Consider the following 24,369-nt stretch of genomic DNA (forward strand, 5'->3'; position numbering starts at 1 on the left):
TCGCTCTCTTCCCCCCTCTCTCGCTCTCTTCCCCCTCTCTCGCTCTCTTCCCCCCTCGCTCCGCTCTCTCCCTCCACCCCCGTCGCTCGCTCGCTCTCGCTCTCCCCTTCCACCCCCGTCGCTCGCTCGCTCGGCATCTCCCCTCCACCCCTCCGTCGCTCGCTTCGCTCGCTCTCCCCTCCACCCCCCGTCGCTCGCTCGCTCGCTCTCCCCTCCACCCCCCGTCGCTCGCTCGCTCGCTCTCCCCTCCACCCCCCGTCGCTCGCTCGCTCTCCCCTCCACCCCCCGTCGCTCGCATCGCTCGCTCTCCCCTCCACCCCCCGTCGCTCGCTCGCTCTCCCCTCCACCCCCCGTCGCTCGCTCGCTCGCTCTCTCCCCTCCACCCCCCGTCGCTCGCTTCGCTCGCTCTCCCCTCCACCCCCCGTCGCTCTCGCTCGCTCTCCCCTCCACCCCCGTCGCTCGCTCGCTCGCTCTCCCCTCCACCCCCCGTCGCTCGCTTCGCTCGCTCTCACCCTCCACCCCCCGTCGCTCGCTCGCTCGCTCTCCCCTCCACCCCCCGTCGCTCGCATCGCTCGCTCTCCCCTCCACCCCCCGTCGCTCGCTCGCTCGCTCTCCCCTCCACCCCCCGTCGCTCGCATCGCTCGCTCTCCCCTCCACCCCCCGTCGCTCGCTTCGCTCGCTCTCCCCTCCACCCCCCGTCGCTCGCTTCGCTCGCTCTCCCCTCCACCCCCCGTCGCTCGCTCGCTCGCTCTCCCCCTCCACCCCCCGTCGCTCGCTTCGCTCGCTCTCCCCTCCACCCCCCGTCGCTCGCTCGCTCGCTCTCCCCTCCACCCCCCGTCGCTCGCTCGCTCGCTCTCCCCTCCACCCCCCGTCGCTCGCTCGCTCGCTCTCTCCCTCCACCCCCCGTCGCTCGCTCGCTCGCTCTCCCCTCCACCCCCCGTCGCTCGCTCGCTCGCTCTCCCCTCCACCCCCCGTCGCTCGCTCGCTTCTCCCCCGTCGCTCGCTCGCTCGCTCCCCTCCACCCCCCGTCGCTCGCTCGCTCGCTCTCCCCTCCACCCCCCGTCGCTCGCTCGCTCGCTCGCTCTCCCTCCACCCCCCGTCGCTCGCTCGCTCGCTCTCCCCTCCACCCCCCGTCGCTCGCTCGCTCGCTCTCCCCTCCACCCCCCGTCGCTCGCTCGCTCGCTCTCCCCTCCACCCCCCGTCGCTCGCTCGCTCGCTCTCCCCTCCACCCCCCGTCGCTCGCTCGCTCGCTCTCCCCTCCACCCCCGTCGCTCGCTCGCTCGCTCTCCCCTCCACCCCCCGTCGCTCGCTCGCTCGCTCTCCCCTCCACCCCCCGTCGCTCGCTCGCTCGCTCTCCCCTCCACCCCCCGTCGCTCGCTCGCATCGCTCTCCCCTCCACCCCCCGTCGCTCGCTCGCTCGCTCTCCCCTCCACCCCCGTCGCTCGCTCGCTCGCTCTCCCCTCCACCCCCCGTCGCTCGCTCGCTCGCTCTCCCCTCCACCCCCCCGTCGCTCGCTTCGCTCGCTCTCCCCTCCACCCCCCGTCGCTCGCTTCGCTCGCTCTCCCCTCCACCCCCCGTCGCTCGCTCGCTCGCTCTCCCCTCCACCCCCCGTCGCTCGCTCGCTCGCTCTCCCCTCCACCCCCCGTCGCTCGCTCGCTCTCCCCTCCACCCCCCGTCGCTCGCTCGCTCTCCCCCTCCACCCCCCGTCGCTCGCTCGCTCTCCCCCTCCACCCCCCGTCGCTCGCTCGCTCTCCCCTCCACCCCCCGTCGCTCGCTCGCTCTCCCCTCCACCCCCGTCGCTCGCTCGCTCTCCCCTCCACCCCCCGTCGCTCGCTCGCTCTCCCCTCCACCCCCCGTCGCTCGCTCGCTCTCCCCTCCACCCCCCGTCGCTCGCTCGCTCTCCCCTCCACCCCCCGTCGCTCGCTCGCTCTCCCTTCCACCCCCCCGTCGCTCGCTCTCTCCCCTCCACCCCCCGTCGCTCGATCTCCCCTCCACCCCCCGTCGCTCGCTCTCCCCTCCACCCCCCGTCGCTCGCTCGCTCTCCCCTCCACCCCCCGTCGCTCGCTCGCTCTCCCCTCCACCCCCCGTCGCTCGCTTCGCTCTCCCCTCCACCCCCCGTCGCTCGCTCGCTTCCTCCCCCCCCCTCCCGTTCTTGAAGTTATTTAGTCAGCCAACTCTATGAACCTGAAAATTATCGAAACCGAAGATGCTATTTTCAGTCATTTTCTTCATGTAGTCTGTCATTAAACACTAAAGTCCCTGATAAACGATGAGAGAGATGAATTAAAAAGCACCATTTCAAGTAGAACAAAAGGAAACCGAACATTATGTTGGTCCACAGATCCTCACCACACTTTACATGCCAAGCACCTCAGAGAATAGGATGAAAATTCGATATGATCTGATTGATTTTTAGAAAACACATTCTGCCTAATGCTTCATTTGGTAAATTGATTTTGGGGTGTACTACCAAGCTGTAAAGATGGGAAGTGACCAGGTCTAATCCCTGGACTGTGTTTAACTAGGTGATGTCAGCTTGAGCTTTGGGGAAGGGCATTGTGTTGGGGAGATTCAATTAACTGCTGTTGGAAAGTATGTGTTGGGTGAGGATATGATTTAGGTTAAGTTGGGTTTGATGGCCTCCACTGTCAAATAGTGTGCTGGCACGGCATGTGAAAAATGGGCACTCGAAAAAGTTACCAAAGACTTAGTGGAACAGTACCCAAGTATGAGTCACTCCCTTCACAAGGGGAGGGGGGGAGGGGGCAGGAATTCTGTCTCCTTGTTGGTTTATTCTTGTTTACTTATCAGGAATGATGGATCAGAGTCAAGGGAAATGAAATAAATTTGCTTCTCCCTGGTATAGTGAGTTTATTGCAGTCAACAGCTCTATTTCATTGTTGACAATATGGCTGAACCTAACAATCTTTCACACTGCACCACTGTGGCATTTGCATTTCCTATATCTTGTATGTGACCTCTAGAAGTTAGTGACATGTTTGTATTGTGGATGGCCTGGTCCTAAGCTACATTGCTTTTGTGATGCTTAACAGCTGTGAAGAAGACTTCCATTGCCTCTGTTTGGATTGGATTAACAGCCACTGAAACTACTGGAACCAGTAACAGAAAAGCACTCGTATCGTAAATAATATTTTGTTGAAGGTTGAACTTTACAACCAGAAACCTGTTGGATCTGCCCATTGTGGAACAAGATTTGTAAAGATGTAAAGTAACTGAATGCTGATCACTGCTTCGAAGGTCTGGTTTAAAAAAAATCCTCATAATTCTTACATAAAGAGCCTGTGTATATGTAATCCTCTAGGAAATACTATGCAGTCTTTGTGAATTTTGCTATATTTTTGCAGCTTATAAGTCAAATCCATCCATACTATTACAGTGCATTGACAGTGAGTGCAAGTTTAGTGTCGGCGCAAAGCTGTTTCAGCTTCACACCAGTATTAAATTTGTGGTGTCTAAATTGTGTGCTAAGACCTGAGTAGAGTGAGACTTCCTCTTTCATAGTTGGGCTCCAGATTCAGGCTGTTTTTATGTACTAGCTGCTGTGCCAGTGCAAAGTGAAACTACTTCGCACTAATGCTACAGCCATAATGTGAATGCACCCTTAAACATTTTAAAGCTTTAAACCTTTTGTGTACCAGAAAAGTTGATGTCAAGATCACATGATATTTACAGACGAGGGAGGATATTCGACCCATCTTAACTCCTCCATCCAGAACAACCCTACAGTTCTCTTTTGTTCCCCCCTGTCCCCGCCCATTGCAGCATCTTGTTTTTAAAATGATTCCAAGGTTTATTTACCACAGTCGATTTCGGCTGTCACTTCCTCAAAGAAATTAGACCGATTTATGAGTTTGTATTAGTTTGATTAATTTATTTTATGTAAGGGTGACAAAACAGGTAATTCCAAACCTATTAGCCTATTTCAGTGCAGTGTAAAATAATTGACATGCAAATACCATAGGTAAAAGAGCATGTTTTTTAATCCACTGCGTCTTACAATCCCCTGCACCATTATATTTAAAAGACCTGTTAGAAATTTTGAAAATAATTATGCTATTGCAAATGTTAATAGAGAGAACTTTTAAGGACATGTTTTCAAAAGAAAACTCTTAGTTCTTTGGTTTTCCAGTTACCCTTTGAATGAAAGTACAACCATCTCATTTGGGTGGTTGGGAGTGCACAGAAAAGCAAAGAAAACTGAAAGCCAGGCCACTTGAGCCAAGCTCCAACACCTGACAACTGGTTGCACAATAGCAGAGGCTAGAATCGGATAGATTGTCTGCTTCCTGCCTTGCATATCTTCCCTCTCTGGCGAATAATGCCTGGTGTGGGGGCCAAAAGGGTACTGAGAAACAACTGAAAAATGGAAGAGAAATGTAAAGTATAATTGCTGGCTCTCCTGAATTGAGCAGGAATTCTGTGGGCAAGACTGGGAAATGTGGGAAATTGTGGTCCAGAAATGGCTCAAGAAATAAAGGCAAGGCTAACAGGGCTCGCCGTTATTTCAGGGAAAATTGAAGAGCAAGTTCCGGCGAAGGCACAGTCTAATGCGGAAATCTGGAACTTGCTGTTCCTGATTCCCTGCTGATCTGACAGCTTCGCGTTAAAAAGATATCGCAGGCTGGAATCAATGGACCAGCGTGAATGTGCTCTCCTGCCCAGCTGGAAACTAACTAATCTCGCCAGAAAAAAGGTATGCTGAGTTATATCAGGTCTACACTAATTTTTAATGACGTGGTAAGTATTAATGACTGCCAAACAACCTCTCTGGTACTGTACTCAAAATTAACTTTTAAAAATGTGGAGCCTCATTACTCCCAATTTTAATAGTTTTTAGACATTTTAAAAAAATTAAATTAAAAACATTTAAAAAATTTTTTTTACTTTTTCTTTGTCCTTTTTATCTCAGTCTTTTAATCTTACCCTCCCTTTATTGTACTTCCTCCATCTGATTTTAAAGCACATTTACTAAACTTAGCTGATACTTCCTGGTTCTTACTCTGCGAGGTTTGTGAATGAGAGTCACTTCCTGGTTTGCACAGCGTGGCTTGCGTCAAGCTGATTGGTGGAGGGGACAGAGTGATCCTTTCCTCCTCTCACAGCTCAGAGAAGCCCGGGAAAGAACACTGCACTTCTTGCAGGTCTCAATTAAAGTAAATTGGTGCCCAGAAGCCCGGGAAAAGTTTGTGGGTGAGTTAGTTACTTCCGAGCGATGGGTGACGTTCGATAGCCACTGTCAGCAATTTCCAGCCTAATGTTATGCGAGGATCCTGATGGCTGGAGCATTCATGTGGGGAAAAAACTCTTAAGATGTCAGTGCAGCATGATGAAAGCAAGACCCTGATTCTGTGTCGTCACTCCCTGCCTCCCACGATTTTCTGCTGCTTCTCCTTTCCCCAAATTCTAATGCTCTCCACCTTTCCATCCCCGCCCACTCCCACGCTGCCACCTCCTCTCCTGGAGTTCCTGATGTGTCACGAATTTATCTATTTCAATCTGCATAGAATGTTGCACAAATTGGCTCATTTTTCATTTACAATCCAGGTAAATACACTGTGGCATTTCAGCTGGAACAGTGATTTTTGAAGTCTGAAGCTTTTAACAAGGTTCTTTGAACAGATTGATTTTTTAAAAAGTTTTTAATGACAGCCAACATAGCCATAAAAAGTATCATGTTTCTGTAAATACAGACTGCAGGTCAACAGAAAGAATATTCTTCAATACACATATCTTCAGTCATGCAAAGAGCTGAACATAATGCTCCATTAATCAGTAACAATCCTTTGATTCAGTCTGGGGTTTCAATGGCATGGAGAAGAATATAGTAATGTTGCTTGCCCATCCCTTGTGAACCATGTGCCAGATGCCAGACTTTTATTCATGTTTTTGGTATGGCACCTCAGGTATATGGCTCACAATTGAAAATCTCATGCCTAGTATTTGCCTGATGTTGACAGCTCTGGTTTGACACCAAATAATGCTTTTTGATTTCAGGCTTCATGTATATCACCATATAGTTATTTTGAATTAGGCACAGATCTAAAGCTGTCTCCCAAAAGTTCTTGCCCTCCACGTTTCGCCTTATGAATTTGGATCTGCTATAAATACCTTCTCTGGTTCAGTGGTGTTAGTTGCTGCCATAAGCAGTCTGAGCATTTTACTTTCATGGGAGTTGACTTGCACTGTCCTGTATCTACCTGTACAATAGCCTGACTCTGAGGTGCCTTGTGACCTGAACTGGATATCTGTCTTTCACGTGTATTTCTTCAGTTTCTATGAAGGTGGACGGAGTGAACAGTTAGTGAGACTATTCAACAACCTTGCCTATTTGCAATTTACAAAGTTTTGTGCAAAAATTGTTGTTCACATTCTTTATTTAGAATATTGTGAAATTGGTACAAAAAGCACATTTACAACAAAAGGGTACATATCCAAAAGCAAAAACTGTGCCAAATTTATGGATTGGGGGGCAGGGAAACAGCAAAGCCTTTGAATAGTTGATGGCACTGTGGGAATGACCCTGAAATTTTAATGCAATCTGAAAGTGAAATTCTGTATGTGAAGCTTACAAAGTAACTCCTCCAAAAAGGTGCATAATTATCTGATGAGGAAGAGGATTAAAAATTGTAGAGACAGAAATCATCCAATATCCTATGAAACGTGACTATTTCTATTCTGCCAGGACACCTGTGGAAAGCAACTGGGCAGAGTTAAATAATGGAGGCACAAAAGTTAAGACTGATACCAGGCCTGCTAAATGTAATCGAATAGGAATCGTGATCATTCATTTTGGTTTAAAAATGTAACCCATTTTAGAATCTACTGTTCTTAAAAAGTAAGCACAGCTTCATGTGTTTAATTGGGTTTGCAATCTTTATCATTCTGGCTAAACATTGATGTCATTCCTAACATTTCCCAGATGTTGACAAGTCTGGAATGTTCCGAGTTTTGCTTTGAAGGTCAAGGAGACATTTTGTGGAACTTTCCCTCGGGACATCAAGTGGGGTAGAGGCCATGATGGCAGATTGTATATTGCCTGTGGTTTAATGGACCAAATTGCTTTTTTTTTAGCATTGTATTTTTAAGTTATTAGAATATAGCATTATATTTACTGATGAAGTGGTTTGACACATTGCTTTTGTTTATTGACTAATGTGGCTGGTTTTAGTTATAACAGCACAGGTTGAGGGTATTACAGTGCGACCTGTCTGTTGTGGGCACGCAAGGGCCACGCCCTATTGGTTGTAATACACTGGTGCCTACTTTAGGGAGGATCTTTATAAAATCTCAGGGCCGAGAGCTCAACCATTTATGCAGAATCACGAAAATCAGGGAGAGTGGAAATAACTCCTCAGCAAGTTCCCAATTGTAGTATTGCAGCATTAAAATAAGTAAGCAGATTCAAATTTCTTGCACTGCCAGGAAATCAAATGGGGCAACTGCCTATTTGTGTGGGATATTTGTTTGCTTATTTTAATGCACAGCGCTGCTGAGAACCCACTTGAAGAGTTCTGGGCCTAGTCTTAGTTCTATCAGTCTATAGAAATAACTAAGCTTTCTGATCATGACTCTACTCCAACACTCCGGCCCTGATTGCAATATACCTATTGAATATAACACACATCGAAGAATATGAGGACAGATTCTATTCTATTCTAAAATATTTCTGTATTATATCTTGTTCTATGAAGTTATAGCTGGGCTGTATATTGGGCTCTGTCAGTTGCTTCTGAAAGATTTTTCTTTTGTCCTTTCCTTGGAACAGAGTTTAAACTGTCTAGGAGAATAGTTGCTAGCTGAAGGAGAGAAGACTTCTGATATTGCCTATAAACAAAACTTAATCAAATTAAGATTGTCTGAAACTGATGTAGGGATAATAATTCTTCTGCGCCACTCCTGGGATGTGCTAGGAATGCATAATGAAAAATTGTGTACTCCCAGCCCACGATTATGTATTCATTAAAGTTAATGGATGGAATATTGCGAGCCAGGAATGCACAATTTTGCAATATGTGCTCCTAGCGTGTGTCAGGAGTGACACAGCAGAGTGTGGGCAAGCTTGCCACAAGTATTAAGGGGGTGTCATGCCAGATGGAAATTCCAAAAGACTTTTTTTGAGATATGATGGGGTAACCATTTCTCTAGACAGCGATGGGGATTCTGCACCCATCCCCATCTACTCAGGTGATAGAAATAAATTATTACTGACCTGTTGAGAATGAAGTGAGGACAGCTTGGAAGAATCTGGCCTTCAATTCAAAGGAAGTGAGGGATATATCTAAGCTGCAGCTGCTCATTTTAACCTTATTTCCACATTACAGTAGTGAGCTAGAACTCCATGACACAAATAAAAGATTGTTAAAGGCCACCATTTAAAGATCCCAAGAAGAGAATGGGATTCTGGAGAGATTTGTACTGTCAAGTCAGAAAGTATATAATGTAGTAAGTTAAGCATTGTTCTGCTCAATCATTGTTGTTTTTATGTGCATCTATATTATGTAATGAATTCTATTGTGTAATTTTAACCTAACTTACATGATCTGTCGGTGTGGTAGGCATCCTATGCGCATTCTGGTACAAAAGATCTCAGTAAAAGGGTAATTATAAATGAGTTGGCAGTATGCAAATTCATTCATCATACCCATAAAGTTGTAAAATTTCAATCGTAGGAGTGAAGCCTGCACTTGGAAACTGACATGTTATAGGGAGCATGAATAAAATGTGTTGGGCAAAGGTCCAAATTGTAACAGCCACAATGTGCATTGCATAGGTGACCATTTTATAAAGTAAATTTGCCATTGCCTGATCATAGAAGTTATTTAGGACTGCAACAAATGATCATAATAGGCAGATGACTGTGCTGTAGATGTGGCAGTAATTACAGGTTACATTGCGGTATAGCAAAAGGTCTTTGAGCTAGATACTTTTCTGCTAATTACAGCTCAACTAATCAAGTGTTTTGGAAGCAAGCCTTTTGGCTCATTAGAATCCAATAATGGTTTTTATGAATTGTCAGTTAAAATGTATTTTCTTGGGGACACATGGAAAAGACTATATCAACATTTTTGTGCTTGTTAAAATTTAGTTCCTTGAAATTGATGGTCTTTTTTAGTAAATTGATTGAAGAAGGTTGCATAGCCTACCTCAACTTGCATCCATAATGAAACATCAAGATTGGACACTTGCAGGAAGCTCGAAGGTCTGATTGGAATTTGTTCTATTCCACATATTCAAGCCATTCTGGTTTCTGTCAGTGAGATTGAATTGGAACTTTATTTTCCCTTTTATTTTCGCCTGATTATGCTTGACAGGCTCTTTGGAATGTATCACTATATCTGTACTCCAAGTCTATGACATAGCAGCCCCAACAGTATTTTACAGTAGTGTAAAAACAGAAGTGGAAGCATTTTAGAATGATGAGGTCATGGAGCTGTGGCGAGATGCCAGCAATGTTTGGCTGTACTGGCTATTGATGGATCAAGTGTGCAATAGGTTCAACAGATCATTAACACAGCAGACTAGAATGCTTAATATTCTGGGAAGTTCTACAGTGACTGATTTTTGAAGGTTATACAAGGTGAGTACAGCGTAATATGCTGCTGACATGGTCTGTGCCATTAAGAATGATTTCATCTAGCAGCAGTCATCACCCATATCTCTTAATACAAATAAGCCTGCTCTGAATTTTCGAATAACCTGGGAGGTTCAGCAGACACCTGGTGAATTTAGTCTACTTGTATGGGTTTTATATTACTGAGCAAAAGGCAAAATGCTGAGGTCATAAATTAACCCCTCTCACTTGTAATAGGAGGAAACTAATGTGGTGTGGTTTGTCTAAGTACATGGCTTCCAGTGATTGCATAGAATTCAGAGTGCAGTCATACTCTAGCTACTGGTCACAGACTGCTGTCTGTGGAGGGTGGTGCATATCTGGCAGACCTGAGTTACACTATTGACTGCACACCACTATGGGTCATACTGAGGTCAGCTTCATTCATTGTGCAACTTATTTTAAATGTTAGGAAAGCAGAGGCATGAACTTTCTCCTAATAGTATAAGATTGAAATTTAAATGTATGAAGTGCCCAGGAGTCAACAAACCACCTGGGCACTTTTTAAAGACATGCTTTGCACCAAGTTGGACTTTATACCACCCTCGTGGATTCAATCTGCTGAGGCTGCCTCCTGGGGGAGCCGTTAATTTCTTAGTTTTTATATGCTTGGGCATCCGATCAGGACCTCACTCCTGAGTTATATTGCCAGTTTTGTGTTGAGGCACCCCCCAAAACCACTTTATATCTAGAAGAAAGTAGCAATATAACTGCAGCTTAATTGTATGATCTTTACTGCCAGTTTGCATAAGGTAGCAATCTAAACTCTAAAGCTCTGTAAATTACTGTCTTGTTGCTAGTAATTATAATGAGATATTTTGGGAGTTCTGTTTACTTGATGTTGATAGTGATGGGGTATTACGATGATTTCACAGTACATTCTGAGAGCCAGAGAAGTTGCACTGCAAATTACTGGGTGGCAGAGGGTTAAATTGTTTGCTGTAAATTTTTTGTCTGCATTCTGAATATGTGAATAGAACAGTACAGTGGGGTTAGGACAAGAATCGTAGGAAATGTGTAATCAAAGTTGAAACTCCAATCTGTGACCACTTGGTCAGGAAATGGGACTAGAATTTTTGGAGTATCCAGCGTTTTGCATGCTTACTGGCTGCCATTAGCCATTTTGAACAATCCCCTTGGTAAATTGTTAAATGTAATTGTGTGGGCATGGCTAATGAGTGTGCCATTTTCTAAATAAAGTGGGCATAATATTGGAATGGTAAGTTTTGCTCCTTTTTTCTTCCCTCTCTTTCCTTTCTTTGGTAACTCAGAAAAGCTGTGAAATCTTTGAAAGCAGACTATGACTGATGTGGTCTGGTGTTGGTGTGAATAAAATATTTTAAAAGAATATTGTTGAATGTAACTGTGTCTACTGACCAACTGTTGAAAGACACTAGTCTGGTCTCCAAGATTTATTTATTTTGGCTTACCGCCTGCCAATAGGGACAATAGTGTTATATTCTTTAATGAATACATGTTAGTCTGTTTTTTTATTGCATAATAATGTAGTTTGCTGGAATACAATGGGGACTGCAGTTGCTTTAGGCACAAAGGTACTTGTCATTATTACTTTCTTCAAGATAATTTTTCTTTTTATTCCTACTACGGCAGAGCTCCTCAGGCACTGGCGTATTCCTTATCCAAGTGCTTATTCTTAACGTATAAAACTAGACAATGAGTGTAGGCAGGTAGTTTGACTGCGTGGGGCATCACAGAGGTCTCTAGTTTTGCTTTTGCCCAGTGCTTACATATGACCACTGCGGGAAAGCGCAATAGATGAGTGCAAAGCCTAGCTGTTCCTTTTTTTTTTCTCTCATTAATGGGTGAGTCATACTGGGCTTCACTTGTACACCTCTTAGATGCCAGTTTAAGAATATCCTTTGCAAAGGACTGAGAGCAGATTATTGGTTAATACAGGAACTGGGCAAAGGAGTCCTGGAAGGGGACACAAATAATTAAAAACAGAAGAGCAGAAATATAAAAAAAACAACTTGTATATATTCTAACAGACGTACATAATGAGCATTTTTAAGAGTGTCATGTAATGAGCTGCAGGATATGTAGGCTGCCCTGTTCAGTGTTGTGTCTGATTTAATAAGTACTAATTGCAAGGTACATGTCAGCCATCTACGAGTGGCAACTTGAAAGGACTCTATTTAGCCATCTTCACGGATTGATGGAATGATGTGGTCTATATTTGGTGTGTGGTGTGAGATCACGTAGGTTAAATAACATTGGAAACACCATATTAAGTGGCAGCTTGCCTTTTAGGCTGTATGTTTTTGAAGAAAAAAATCCAAAGGAGATAGATATATAGATTCTAGAAAAATAAGCATAAGAAAATAACTGAGACACTGTGCATGTTTCCTTTCCAAGATGCTTAGAAATGCTTTCCTTTGGAAATGTTTCTGAACATTACTCTTATTGTTTCTGGGCAGAATACGAAAGTTTTAAATGGATGCGAGTTTTGTAGTTGTTTTGAATTACAGCTGACCCATAGTGAATCTCTAGTGTGCATATTGTACAGTACTTGTATTTTTGCTTTAACCTCTAGTCTGCTAACCTCATATGCTGTCTGATTTACAATATGTCTCCTGGCTGGTAGTATAAAGGTTAATTAAATACAAGTGATATATTTAATGATACGTGTTAGAGTTTTCACTAAGGATAACTGAGGTAAACGGAAAGAAATCTGTTGCATTAGTTTAGTGTATTGTGGTTTCACATGTAGTGTATTTATTGAAAAACAAGACACCTTGTCTTTCTGTTGTAGATGGTTAGTACAGCTGCTTTCGTGCAGCACAACAAATAAAGTAATTCAATCCGTCTCCGTCACAGTGGGCCGTTTAGTTAACTGCTTCCATCTGTTGCCTGCTGTTCCCCTCACTTACGACCCTCTTCCTCTCTTGTCCCAGCCCCCCTGAGGAAGGCGAAGTTTGTGGAAAGCCCTCGAGTCCCAGAGTCGGAGCTCAGTTCCCCAACCAGAACCACAGCCAAGAAGCCAGACTTGGATACTTTCTGCCCTGGTAAGCATGTGCAGGGTTTAATTCTCCAGCAGCTAGCAAATTTGATAGTTGTATTATTTGGTAGGCTGGTGCGTATGTCATTCGAAAACAATTCTCAGCAGTGCCTTGATGGAGCCAAAAGCTGTGATGTGCGTGGAGCTGTTGTAATCTGTGCAGTGGAGGAACTGGTAATGTTTAGGCTGCCTGTAGAATATAACACTAGAGAGAGGACAAGAAGGAACTGAAGAATGTTGTAGACACAGAACTTTTTTCTTTTAAAGAAGGATAAATCTGTTCATGATTGCATGGTTCAAAATGTCCTATTTCAAAGTTGTCACTTCTAAGCGTTGCAGTATAGAAATGCCATAGTTTGAACTATGTGCTGCTTGTGATAATGGTCTGGTCTGGTGCAGTGCATGTGGGATGGTTTAATTTATGCTCCAGGCATACATTAAGAGATATAGCAGAGGCGAATCCTTGCTGTGATCAGAAACTGCATTTGGAATAATTGTATTTCATTTTGTGATTTGGACAAGTTAGACATTTTTGCAAATACATTTTGAATGGATTTAAAATGGGAATAAAAAGCTTTGATAGAGAAGTGCTATCCCCTAGGGCTTCAACTATGAAAACATTCCTGTGCTTCATTTTTTTTTAATGCAGTACATAGTTTATTTCATGCTGTAGTTCAACAAATGTTGCTAGTAGTTTTTTATTAGTTTTCTGATTCATCTAATACCAGTTATTAAATGATCCCTTTCAAAACTGCTTTGTAGGATATCCTGTTCAGAAATTCTGCTGGATACCTATGGGATCTAGAAACTGAATCGTTGTGGTCCTGTACTGTAGGTTCAATTACAAACCTTGCATGACGACTTCCACAGTATTTTACAAACTACATTTGCTTCAAAGGAATCATGTGCTTCGTGACTGTGTGTTTCCCCTCTCTTCCTACCCCCCATTCAAAGACTTTTTTTTTGAAAAACCTCGCAGTCTCCATGAGCTATGCATCATTCCCTGGCTGGGAAAGTGTTCTGAGGCATCTGCAAGTACCACTGCAAAAAGTCACTAGGAGGTGCTCAAGATGCCTCATCCTGTGACTTTTTCCCCACTCCTGCCACTTAGGAAAGTGTCTCTGGCTTGCACTTGGTATCATTAGACAAAGTTGAGATTTCACTCTCTTTCGAGCCTCAAACCTGTATCCTACTGTCTGTGAAGACACATTGGAACACCCAAGCACTTTCCACTGTGCCATGTAAATGCAGTGAGATTTCTAAAACTAAAGTATGTAGTTTTCATTGAAATTAAAGCATATGCAGCATAATTTTAAGACTGGGGTTCCTGATTTTACCAGAATGAACTCTCCCAAAATCTCCCCATTGATTCAACATCGTCCCATTAAGTTTAGCTACCAGATTTAAGCTATGTTCCAAGATTACACAGGGTGTGCAGTATGTAGAATATCATGTAATATTGATTTGATGCCACTCGTCATATGTAACCAAATAAGTGATACAGAAAATTATTTGAATTCAAGTATTAAATATTGCATCATCTTTTTCAGCATAATACCTTTCAGACTATTCTGCTTTTTAGTTGATTAGTAATCTATCATTTTGATTTTTGGGACAAGGAAAAGGCCATTTGGACCAATGAACCTGCCGCTTTTTTGGTTGAACTGAACTGCAGCTTTCTGTCTTATCAACATAGCCCTCAGTTACCCCCTTATTTTCGTCGAGTTGTTGTGGGAAAGTGTTTTGGTACATGATGTAAATGCACACACGTTGCTGCTACTGGGAGCAATAATTTACAAGAGAATATTAAAATTTCTGTACTTTACAATAAAATTGGGATTTAAAAAAATAAGTTGCATGTATGAAAATTGGATCTTAAAATGATTCAAGTCAAAAATAACAATTAAAACTTTGCGAGTACTAATTACATAGAATATTGCATTGGGGATGGTGAGTTACAAAAGTCCTTTCAAGTATAATGGACCCCTAACTACTTGAGTTATGCTGTCTTTTTGCAAGAGTGAAAGAATGGCAATGTCGTATCATCAATGGCTTTGGTTTTTTGTTCTATTTACTGTGCAATCTATCTTGAAGATAACCATTGCCAGATGGTGTGATATTGGGGCAATCTGATAAAATTGCTTACTCATATGAAGAATGTTTTAATTGACTTGCCCAGCAGTAGCACTGATTTTTTTGCCAGAGCTTTTTTAGTACCTGGAAGGAATTCAGTTTGTAAAACAACAAAATATGGTAAAAATAGTGCAAAATATTTTCTTTGTTTGCAAAACTAGTACTTAAGGGCACTTTTCTTATTTTAAAGCAGTAGTGATGAGTTCTATACCTATTGAAAAATGTTGATGACCATAGTGGATTTTCAAAGCTGATGCAGTGCCGTTTTTCTTGAAATTTATTCAATTCGTATCACTGCAGCATCAAAGCTGTATATGCTGATTGGCTGCTTTTTATTTGTGTCCTTGTCAAATTGCAAACCAGTAAATTTACAAATCAAAAGGAATTCCCTTGAAAACGATGGTTGCACTTGGTGCATTTTTTTTAAAAAATGTATAATTTATTTCTAACAAAAGGAAGAGGCTTTCTTTATTAAGTGAAGCTATTACTCCTGAGCTCAATCCTGCCCTGTCTGAGGAACTGATAGACAGAAGACAATACTTTTTAATAGGCCTGACTGAATTGCCTTTACAGCACATTGCAACAACTAAATGTGTAAAACAGATGATGTACTTGATGATATAACTTCCCAAGGTCAACTTAAATGGTGGAAGCAGCTAACTTCCTCAGTCTTTGAGGTTTTAAGTTGTGCTTCCGTACCAGGTGACTGCAGTTCTGCAAAGCCGGTCTGTCTGGGAGCAATGAAGAACATTGTAGGGAAGCTGAATCTTTCAACCATTTTCTATGCATGAGATTAATTCCAGACGTTTCAGTGCATTTCTTGCTACATTTAAATGGGAGAGAATTCAAGGTTACACAGTCACATTTAATATGATCCACTTGGTTGGAAAGAATTTTTTTTAAATGAAAATGACAATTTTGGAGTGAATTATTCAGCCCATAGCACTGAGCATATATCAGCAGTTCATGTGAAGTACATGGATTTCGTTCAACTGAGATCTTCTTCCCTTCTCTTCTCCTTCCCCATTGAAATATCAGGCAGTGTTCCTATATGTACTAGATTACAGTAAAATCAGCTGTTAAACCATTGGTTTTAGTGTTGCTAGGATTGGTTCTTTTATGTCACCCATTATGTTTCAAAATTGCATGTGTTCACTTATTTTACCTCATCATAAATCTGCTCATATGTTGGTAGGGTGGAAATGCGTTGTTGCATTGTAAAGATAATTCTGTTTGTGGTAATTGCACAGCATTGTGACAGATATGGCATTTTGATGGTCATTTCATCAAAAATATATCTTCAGTCCTATACTCTGATCATTTCTGGCTGGTTGAGTGAAAACTGCAGGTTATAAAAGGAACTTTGGTTGTATTAATTTCATGTATTCAATTTGGGACAAAATATAGTTTTTTAAAGATTGTTTTTTGTGAAAGTATGAACTCCTTCTCTCAGGCCATAATACCACCTGCGGCCAAGAGGTACTCTGCTTCCTGGTGTATTGGTGATCCAATTTATTACTTTTCTCTTGAAGCATTTAATAAAAAGTGGATCCAAGTAGATCAAAGAGGGACGGACACATAAATTCTAACTCACCCCACCCAGGGCGGGGGTCTTTAAAGTGCAGCATTAAGCCTTACCAGCCTGTTGCCACTACAATTCTGATGGCCACCCTTGAAACTGCTCACTGCAGTTTGGTGGCCTACGTCAATAGGACCCAGATTAGATTTTAACTCTGGCCTGGGTGGGGGAAGCCCCCCCCCACGCACCACGTCTTTCCCGCCCAGCTGAATCTGATCAGCTGCTGTCAGAAGGATGAAGAGGCCCTCCAAGATGAGTCGGGCTAGGATGAGCACAAGTGCCCTGTAAGGAAAGTCACGGCCTCCCCTTCCCCGGTATCCCTCTCCCTTCCCTCCTGCGAGACCCTCACAGAACCCCCCTCCCCATGAGTTACCTGCTTGCTAGTGAGCCTTCCTTTGCTGCTGGCGGGTGCCTCCGGCTGCCAGAACTTCTGCTGCCGCCCGTCGGCCAGCCAGTTGCTGCTTTCCTCCCATTTTAGGTGGGCAATTCACCAGCGGCATACAGATGAGGCCCGGGAGTTAAAAAGCCCAGCCCTGAAATTTCACACTGGCCCCGCTCCCCCTCCGATGCAAAATTTGCTGCGTTAAAATGGACCCCTCTGTTATCTAGCGGAATATTTAATCCTGGCAACCAAACTGTGATATATCAAGTGTTCAGTCTCAGCAAGCAGTGGTATATCAAGAGGCTAATCCTAGCAGATGAAATCTATGGAATATTGAATAATCCCAGCAGTGATTTTTTTTGCACAATATATTTGATGTTCAATCACACCAGAGAGATTCTTTGATATAGCGGGTGTTTTGTCACTCTGATAGATGGGGTTTAATCTCAGCAAATTGTCTGTTTATTCACAGCAAACAGATCCTGCAGTATATCTGCTGTTTAATCATAGCAGATGGATCCTGTGCTATATCAGGTTGATGGACTGTGGTATATTTAGTGTTTAGTAAATTTTGTCGTTCTTGAGGTGAAGCTGGTCTCTAACTCGTGTTCCAGTAGTCCCCATTGATCATGATGTCATTCCAGATTCTTTGATGTCATATCAAAGTTTTTAATCCCAGTAAACAGACACTAATATATCAATTACTGCAGAAATACATTGTGGTAGATCAGAGTATTTATTTACAGCAGTCAGGCTTTGTTTTTGGTGTTTCATCTCGCTTGATGTACTCTGTGGTGTACAGATGCAGTAGACAGACTCAGTGGTATATCAACTGTTCTGTGGATTTGCAGGTCTGAGTAGGAGCTGGCGTTGATTTGGCTTGTTACTGCTGTAGTTATGTTATAGTAACCCCAATGATTGTGATGCCACGCCCAGATTCTCTAATATGTTTTTAATCCTGGGAAACACATTGTGGTATATCAGAGTATTTAACAGAAAGAATTTCTGCAACACGTTTCATGTCCTCAGGATGTCCCAAAGTGCTTCACAACCAGTGAAGTACTTTTGAAGTGTAGTCACTGTTGTAATGTAGGGGAAAGTGGCAGCCAAATTGTGCACAGCAAGATCCCACAAACAGCAATGAGATAAATGACCATTTAATCTCTTTTGGCAGTGTTGGCTGTGGAATAAATGTTGTCCAAGACACCAGGAGAATTCCCCTGCTCCTCTTCGAATAGTGCCTTGGGATCTTTTACGTCCATCTGGGCAGTCAGACAGGCCTCAGTTTACATCTCTTCCAAAGGATTGCACCTGTGACACAGCAGCATTCCCTCAGTATTGCATTGAAGTGCCAGCCTAAATTAAGTGCCCCAGTACTGGAGTGGGGTTTGAAGCCATAACCTTTTGATTTGGGACTAAAGTGCTACCACTGAGCCAAGGCTGACACTAATCGCAGTAGATGGACTCTAGTACATTGGATGTTTATTCCCAGCACGTAGCAGGAGTTTCACCCTAGCAGATAGAATATGTGGCATGCCAGGTACCTAATCTCAGTAGACAGTGGTATATCAAGTTCATGACAGACTCTGTTGTTCATCAGATATCTAATCCCATTCGATGTAGAGTTTTGAATTTCACCCTCCCTAATGTAGCAGGTGTCTGATCCTAATAGAAAGACTGCAGTACATTGGATGTTTGGTTACTGTTGTAGCTTCTCAACAGGGGCAGTCTCAAATTGTTCTATTGCTGCTATCGTTGCTTTGTTACTGTAACCTCAGTGATTATGTTACCTGCAGATTCTGAAACATCATGTCCGAGTGTTTCATCAGAGGAGACGGACTGTTAGATATCAGGGGCCCGATTTTAGCACCCGCTACCGGGTGTGTTCTCGGCGGGGGGGGCCCGAAAATCCCGAAATCCAGGTGTGGGACCGTATCGGGCTTCGATTCCGCCCACTTCCGGGTTCCGCGCTGACGTGCAGGGGTGCGTGCGTAGCCCCCGCTGGTGGGAATCCCGCAGGCAATTAAAGCCAGCGGGATGCCACTTGAGTGTATTTACTTTGCTTGTTCAGGTCATTAACTGACCTGATTAAGGGACTGTGTGTGATTTTGGATAAACATGGGACTGTTTCACACACTGGGGGAAACAGTCCCAGTTGAAATGGACGTGTTGCAGCCGTCAGCCTGTGGCAGCTGCAAAGGTCCATTTGACAAGTTGGGGGGTGGGGGGGGGGGGGAGACCCTCAGCCATTGCAGGAGGCCGCTCTGTCACTTGGGACAAGGTTTGGCCTCCACCACCCTCCTCCTGATGGTCGAAGTCACCAACCTGCACACTTACCCCGGTGTCCAGACACATGTACCTACATTGCGGACACCCTCAGATGTACATCTTCCGGATGGGGGCCGCCGTAGCTGCAGTCATGGCCTCCTCGGAGGGCGAACAGCATCACCAGCTTCGCCATCCACGCCGTCCACCTCTAACACGTGGAGCTCCACAACAGAGTGCTGTGACACATCCACCTGTACAGCAGGAGGGAGGGCTACCGCAGAGAGAGATGCGTCGCAGAGGGCACTACCCTCGCCACACATTCCACAGACCGAGGCTCAGCCTCCTGGACCTCTCTGAGTAGCAGTGCACACGGAGGCTCAGAGTCAGTCGACATGTAGCCGTGGACATCTGCAGCCTCTTTCATGCCGAGCTGCTCCTGGCTGGCCCGTGCACCATCTTCCTACCTGTCGCTGTCAAAGTCACCACTGCCCTCCCAAACTTCTGCTCCACAGCCTTCCAGGCTGCAACCGGGGACATCCCCGATGTCTCTCAGTCGTCTGCGCAGAAGAGCCCTGCAAATACACCTACACCCACTCTGCAGTGACACACTGGGTGGCATCAGTGGTGGGTCCTCATAGGGATACCCAGGAGCGGGCATTATTGCACAAACCAGACAGGATTCGCAAAGACATGGCAGTAGTGGAGCCAATATAATGTGTGATGTGAGTTGTTCTTTAATTCAATAGAAGTAAGAACCATGACAAACCCTCAAACACCCTTGTGCATCCCCTTCATGCTCACGACACGTTTGCCTTATGCTGCCTACTGCACATATGTGATGCATGCCCTGTGTCTGCAGCACAGGTGGTGGCAGGTTGAGTGAGGCTGGCCGTGAGAGAGATGCTCGAGAGGGTGAGTATGGGATAGAGCCATGAGATTGTATGAGGATTGGGTTGCGTGGTAGTGGCGAGGTGAGTAGGTGCAGGTAAGATGAGGATGAGGTTTGAGTGGGTATGAGGGGTGATGTGACAGAGTAGTGTTGGCAGTGCAGAAGGAGATGTGGGGTGGGGGCAGTGTTGTGGCAGACGGAGTGTAGGGGAAAGACTACGTGTTCTCACTGTGGCTGACCTACTGAGGTCATTGGAGCGCCTCCTGCACTGTATGCAGGTGGGCGATATGTTGGTGGCGCAGGTGACCCCCTCTGCCACCTCGAGCCAGGCCTTCTTGGTGGCAGAGGCAGGCCGCTTCCTCCCGGCCGCCGGGTGGAAGATCTCTGTCCTCCCCCTCCTCCTCACCCCATCTAATGATACCTGGGGTGAGGCATCATTAAACTGGGAGCAGCCTTCCCCCTGGGCTGCTCCATGCTGTAATTTTTGCTGTTTGTGGCAGCATCTGTCAGTGGAGGACTGCCCCTTTAAATAGAGCGCCTCCAGCTGACAGATCTTACTGCGCATGCGCAGCCCGCCCGATGCGCAGATCAACATCGGGGAACCCGGATGAGCAGGTAATTGGATCCAATTAGTGTGTTGCCTGCTACGATCGCGCGGGCAACCCACTAATTTCACCGCGCCCGCTGGCCTACCCGCCGGGAACCCGCACCCCTGGTAAAATCGGGCCCCAGGTATTTAACGCAGTAGAGAAAGCCTGATGTATCTGGTGTTTAATCATCGTAGATAGGTATTGTGGTCTTTCAGGTGTTTAAGCACAGCAGACAGACTCCAGTAAATAATGGGTTTAATTCCAACAAATGGACTGTATTGCATATGGGATGTTTTGGTGTTGATATTTTTGCTGCTGAAACAGATACTTATCTCAATCTGATTCATTGTTATTAACTGTAATGCTAGTGATTATGATGTTATCCACAGATTGTGTGACATCACAGCAGTGTTTAAATCTAGGGGACAGATTGTGGTATCTGAGATCTCCCCCACCCACCCCTCTCACTCGCAACCCCCGCCCCCCCCCCCCCCGCCCTGAACCTTTGTGTGTGTCCACAAACAGATCCTGTAGTGCATGGTGTCAGTGGAAAGCCTAAGGGCACAGATGCCAATTGGACTGGCCCTTCCAGCTCCCAGGCTGAAATCAGCCAACTCAGTACAGGCCAGGAATCAAGCCTGGAACCTTCCCTCTCCCGGTCTCAGATATAAAACAATTTGGAGTTGAAAAAGTTGCCTTTTCCATGTTGGTCAACAGTAAAAGGATGCTGTGGGTTTGCTCTGTTTCTGGAAAATATGTTGATGCCATCAAATTTTAAACTTAATTATCATCCTTAACACAGCACAGATTATACAATAATTTCCTTTCTGTTGTAGAGAAAATATTATTTTCCTACCCAAATAATTTTTTAGAACTGTGGAAAGAAGCCTTGACACTTTGAGGTAGCATTCACCCCACATAGTTTTGAAGCCTGGTCCTGATTTGCCTGACAGCTTTGCTGTCACATCCTTCCAGCTCTTGCTAATTTCTGTCCCTTCCCCACCACCCAGTCTGAGCTTGTTGACTCTGCCATTGATTCAAAAAGCCAACTAGAGCTTTGAGGCTTCACAAGGCCTGGACCTATAGGTTATTTTATAATACCCATGTGCTACATTGGTGGTTATTAAATTATGCTGTATTTTGAAATATAATTCTATAAAATTGTGTTCAACATTCATGTGTTTCAATGGCTAAAATGGCAGTTAATCTGATTCTGTCAGTAAATGTTGTTTATTTTGTACATTTATGCTTCTTTGCATCTAGTGCCAACACAGTTAGTGGCAGGTTTGCACCCAAAGTGGTGTAAATTTAAGATTAGCTGAATTTCAGTAATTTATTGATTTGATGTGGAGCATACCCAGTTTATACCTAATGGCAGTTAGCTGGAATTTTAAGCTAAGAAACACACTGAATTTTCTGATTATCTTAAGATATCATTCATATGTATTGATGAAGTGCATATTGGCAAATAAAAATGTCAAATGATTAGAAATATACATTAGAATCTTGTGTTGAATGAACAACAAGGAAGTGCTTGTATTGTTCAGCGTGTGTGTTGTTGACTGATTCAATCTGGCATTGAGAGAATACTTCAGGGTAAAGTGCAACAGTAGTCTTGGGTATTTATCTGGGCAAAATGTTCCTCTGTGTATTAATTTCATAAAAACTAAAATATCCTTGTGTGTAATGATAAAGAAAACTTTTTTAAAAATCAGTGAGGTGGCTATTTAAATAAAGTATCAGGCGATGATGGGAGCCCGAGCTGAGCAAAAACATGTTTCTGCGTTTCGTTTGGAGAAGTTACAAAAACGATGTCTGTGATCGTAAAGCCAACCACCTCATGCGGTGATTATTTAAAAAAAATAAATTTCTTTTATTAAAAAAAAGAATGGAGAGCTCGTGAACTGCTTCGTTGGTAAAGTATATAACTGAACCTTGCTGGCCAGAAAGTCGCAGGTTCAATACCTGCTCTGTGCTGAATTAAATTAACTCGGCTACATTGACAGCTGGAATGCTACAATTGGCTCCCCCGGGTTAGGGAGGGGAAAATTAGCCAGGGCTTCAATTCCCGATTGCCGACCAGCTGACGTAGCATGTGTGGTAAGTTGGGTGAGTACCTGCGCTTGTTTGCTTTTCACCAGCTAAAAATGTTAGCATTCTCCACTCTTTGAGTTCCACTTCTTGTTATCGAATTATTCACAAGAGCAGGCTAGCTTAGATAGTCACTGTTGCTTTCACAAATGTATTAAAGCAGCCAGTCTGCGTTTTCCTCTTTTCCAGGTTTGATCCCAAAATCTGGGTTGGTATTTGGTGATGAGTGTTGAGAACAGACATTGCCTAGTTTAATTCATATGCCTGTCCTAATAACTGACTTTGATAGGACAGACCTATGAATAAAACAAGGAAAATAGAATAAAACAAAATTAACACTGTCAGCCCGGCTGCCAACCAACCGCATTTTCTTTAACAGTGATTTCGAAGTGAACCATAAAACAGACAAAGATAGACTACAGAAAAGGGGGCTAAGATACAAAATTGACATTTTACACTCAGCACAGAATGTGTACCCTCAGCTGGGCTCTTGTCATTAAAAATGCCTGCCTGCATCAAACAAACTATGTGCCTCCACAGTTAGGACAATATGTGGATGCCAACTTCTGCCAAAGGCTTTAAATGTTGTACAAAATACAATAGCCTATTCCTGATCACTGATGGGCAGGAACGATGCATAAAATACTTCTGGCCAAAGCACAATACCACTGCCTGCCACATTTTCTTCAGGTTCTTTAAATGCTGTGGTTCTCTAAGGAGCAACTCAAAGGTATGCTATATTATAGGAGGCAAAATCAAGAAATGGAAAAGCAGGAGGTGCTGATCTCTGAGTAACTAACTGGTCACTCTGAATTGGGTAGTGCTGATCAATATCCAGCATCGGTTGATGCTGTGGCTGCGCCAATACGTTAGCTTGGCCCTGAGCAGAGCTTCAAATCTCATATTCTATCCATCAACAAGGCGACTTACTTTCATCTCTGTAACATTGCCTGTCTCCACCCCTAGTGGGCTCCCACTGCCACTGAAATCCTTATCCATCCTTTTGTTACCTCAAGACTCTACCACTCAGACATCTTCCCGGCTGGCCTTCTGAGTTCCCATTTTAAGTTCCACTCGCCCACTGGCTCTCTGTCCCTCTAACTACACTGAATCCAAAATCCTTCTTGTTTTGAAATCCCTCCATGACTTCACCTCAACCCTAGCTTTGCAAGCTCCTCCAACCCAGCATCCCAGTCTGTAATTTTGGTCCTTTAATTCTGACCACCTGTGTATCTCTCTTTCCTGCTGCTTCACCGTTAGCAGCAGAAGCATCAGCTGCCTTGGCCGTACTCTTTGGAACTCCCTGCCTCAATCTCTCCACCTTGCTCCTTCACTGTCAGCCTTTAAAAGTCTCTTTCTGAGCATACTTTCGATCATGTCTCCTAATTCTTATACTGCCATGTGGTATCTGTTCTCTTTTAGGTGAAGCCCATTTGGAGGCACTATATAAATGCAAGAGGTCCAAGAAACAGCTAAAACAGGCCATCGTTTTGTTAGTACTCGATCATTACCCCTCATCGAAGTCCAAATTTAGGCTGTCGCACCACGGTAGCAAGCAGAAGTTCATGCCTTGAGCTTGGGGATTTGATACGTGATGTTCAGCATTCTGATTTGCAGAATGGTATACTTTGTAGTGTCATTCCTATTGGAGTTGCTACAGCACTTAACCTTTGGGCAGGGTTTTTATACTGTGTATGTTGTGGCACTTTTGGAGCTTTTAAGAAGCATCAGCAGAACTTGCAAACTATGTTGGGAATGGCTTAAAAAAAAGCTCCTTAAAAGCACTT

At 44.4% G+C, this 24,369-nt stretch overlaps 1 protein-coding gene across 2 annotated transcripts in view; it reads left to right on the forward strand.

Moving 5' to 3' along the window:
* The window catches only part of tanc2a (tetratricopeptide repeat, ankyrin repeat and coiled-coil containing 2a), an 826,495-nt gene that overhangs the window by 491,195 nt on the left and 310,931 nt on the right, over positions 1 to 24,369 (forward strand). Inside the window, exon 6 of one of the 2 annotated variants that reach the window (XM_067969114.1) lies at positions 12,547 to 12,657. The exons of the other annotated variant lie outside the window; for it this stretch is intronic. Coding sequence (XP_067825215.1) covers positions 12,547 to 12,657 — 111 coding nt within the window. The remainder of the gene's footprint in view (positions 1 to 12,546; positions 12,658 to 24,369) is intronic. 2 annotated transcript variants of the gene reach the window in all.

The sequence above is a fragment of the Heptranchias perlo genome, chromosome 30, assembly GCF_035084215.1.
Source record: "Heptranchias perlo isolate sHepPer1 chromosome 30, sHepPer1.hap1, whole genome shotgun sequence".
Taxonomy (NCBI): domain Eukaryota; kingdom Metazoa; phylum Chordata; class Chondrichthyes; order Hexanchiformes; family Hexanchidae; genus Heptranchias; species Heptranchias perlo.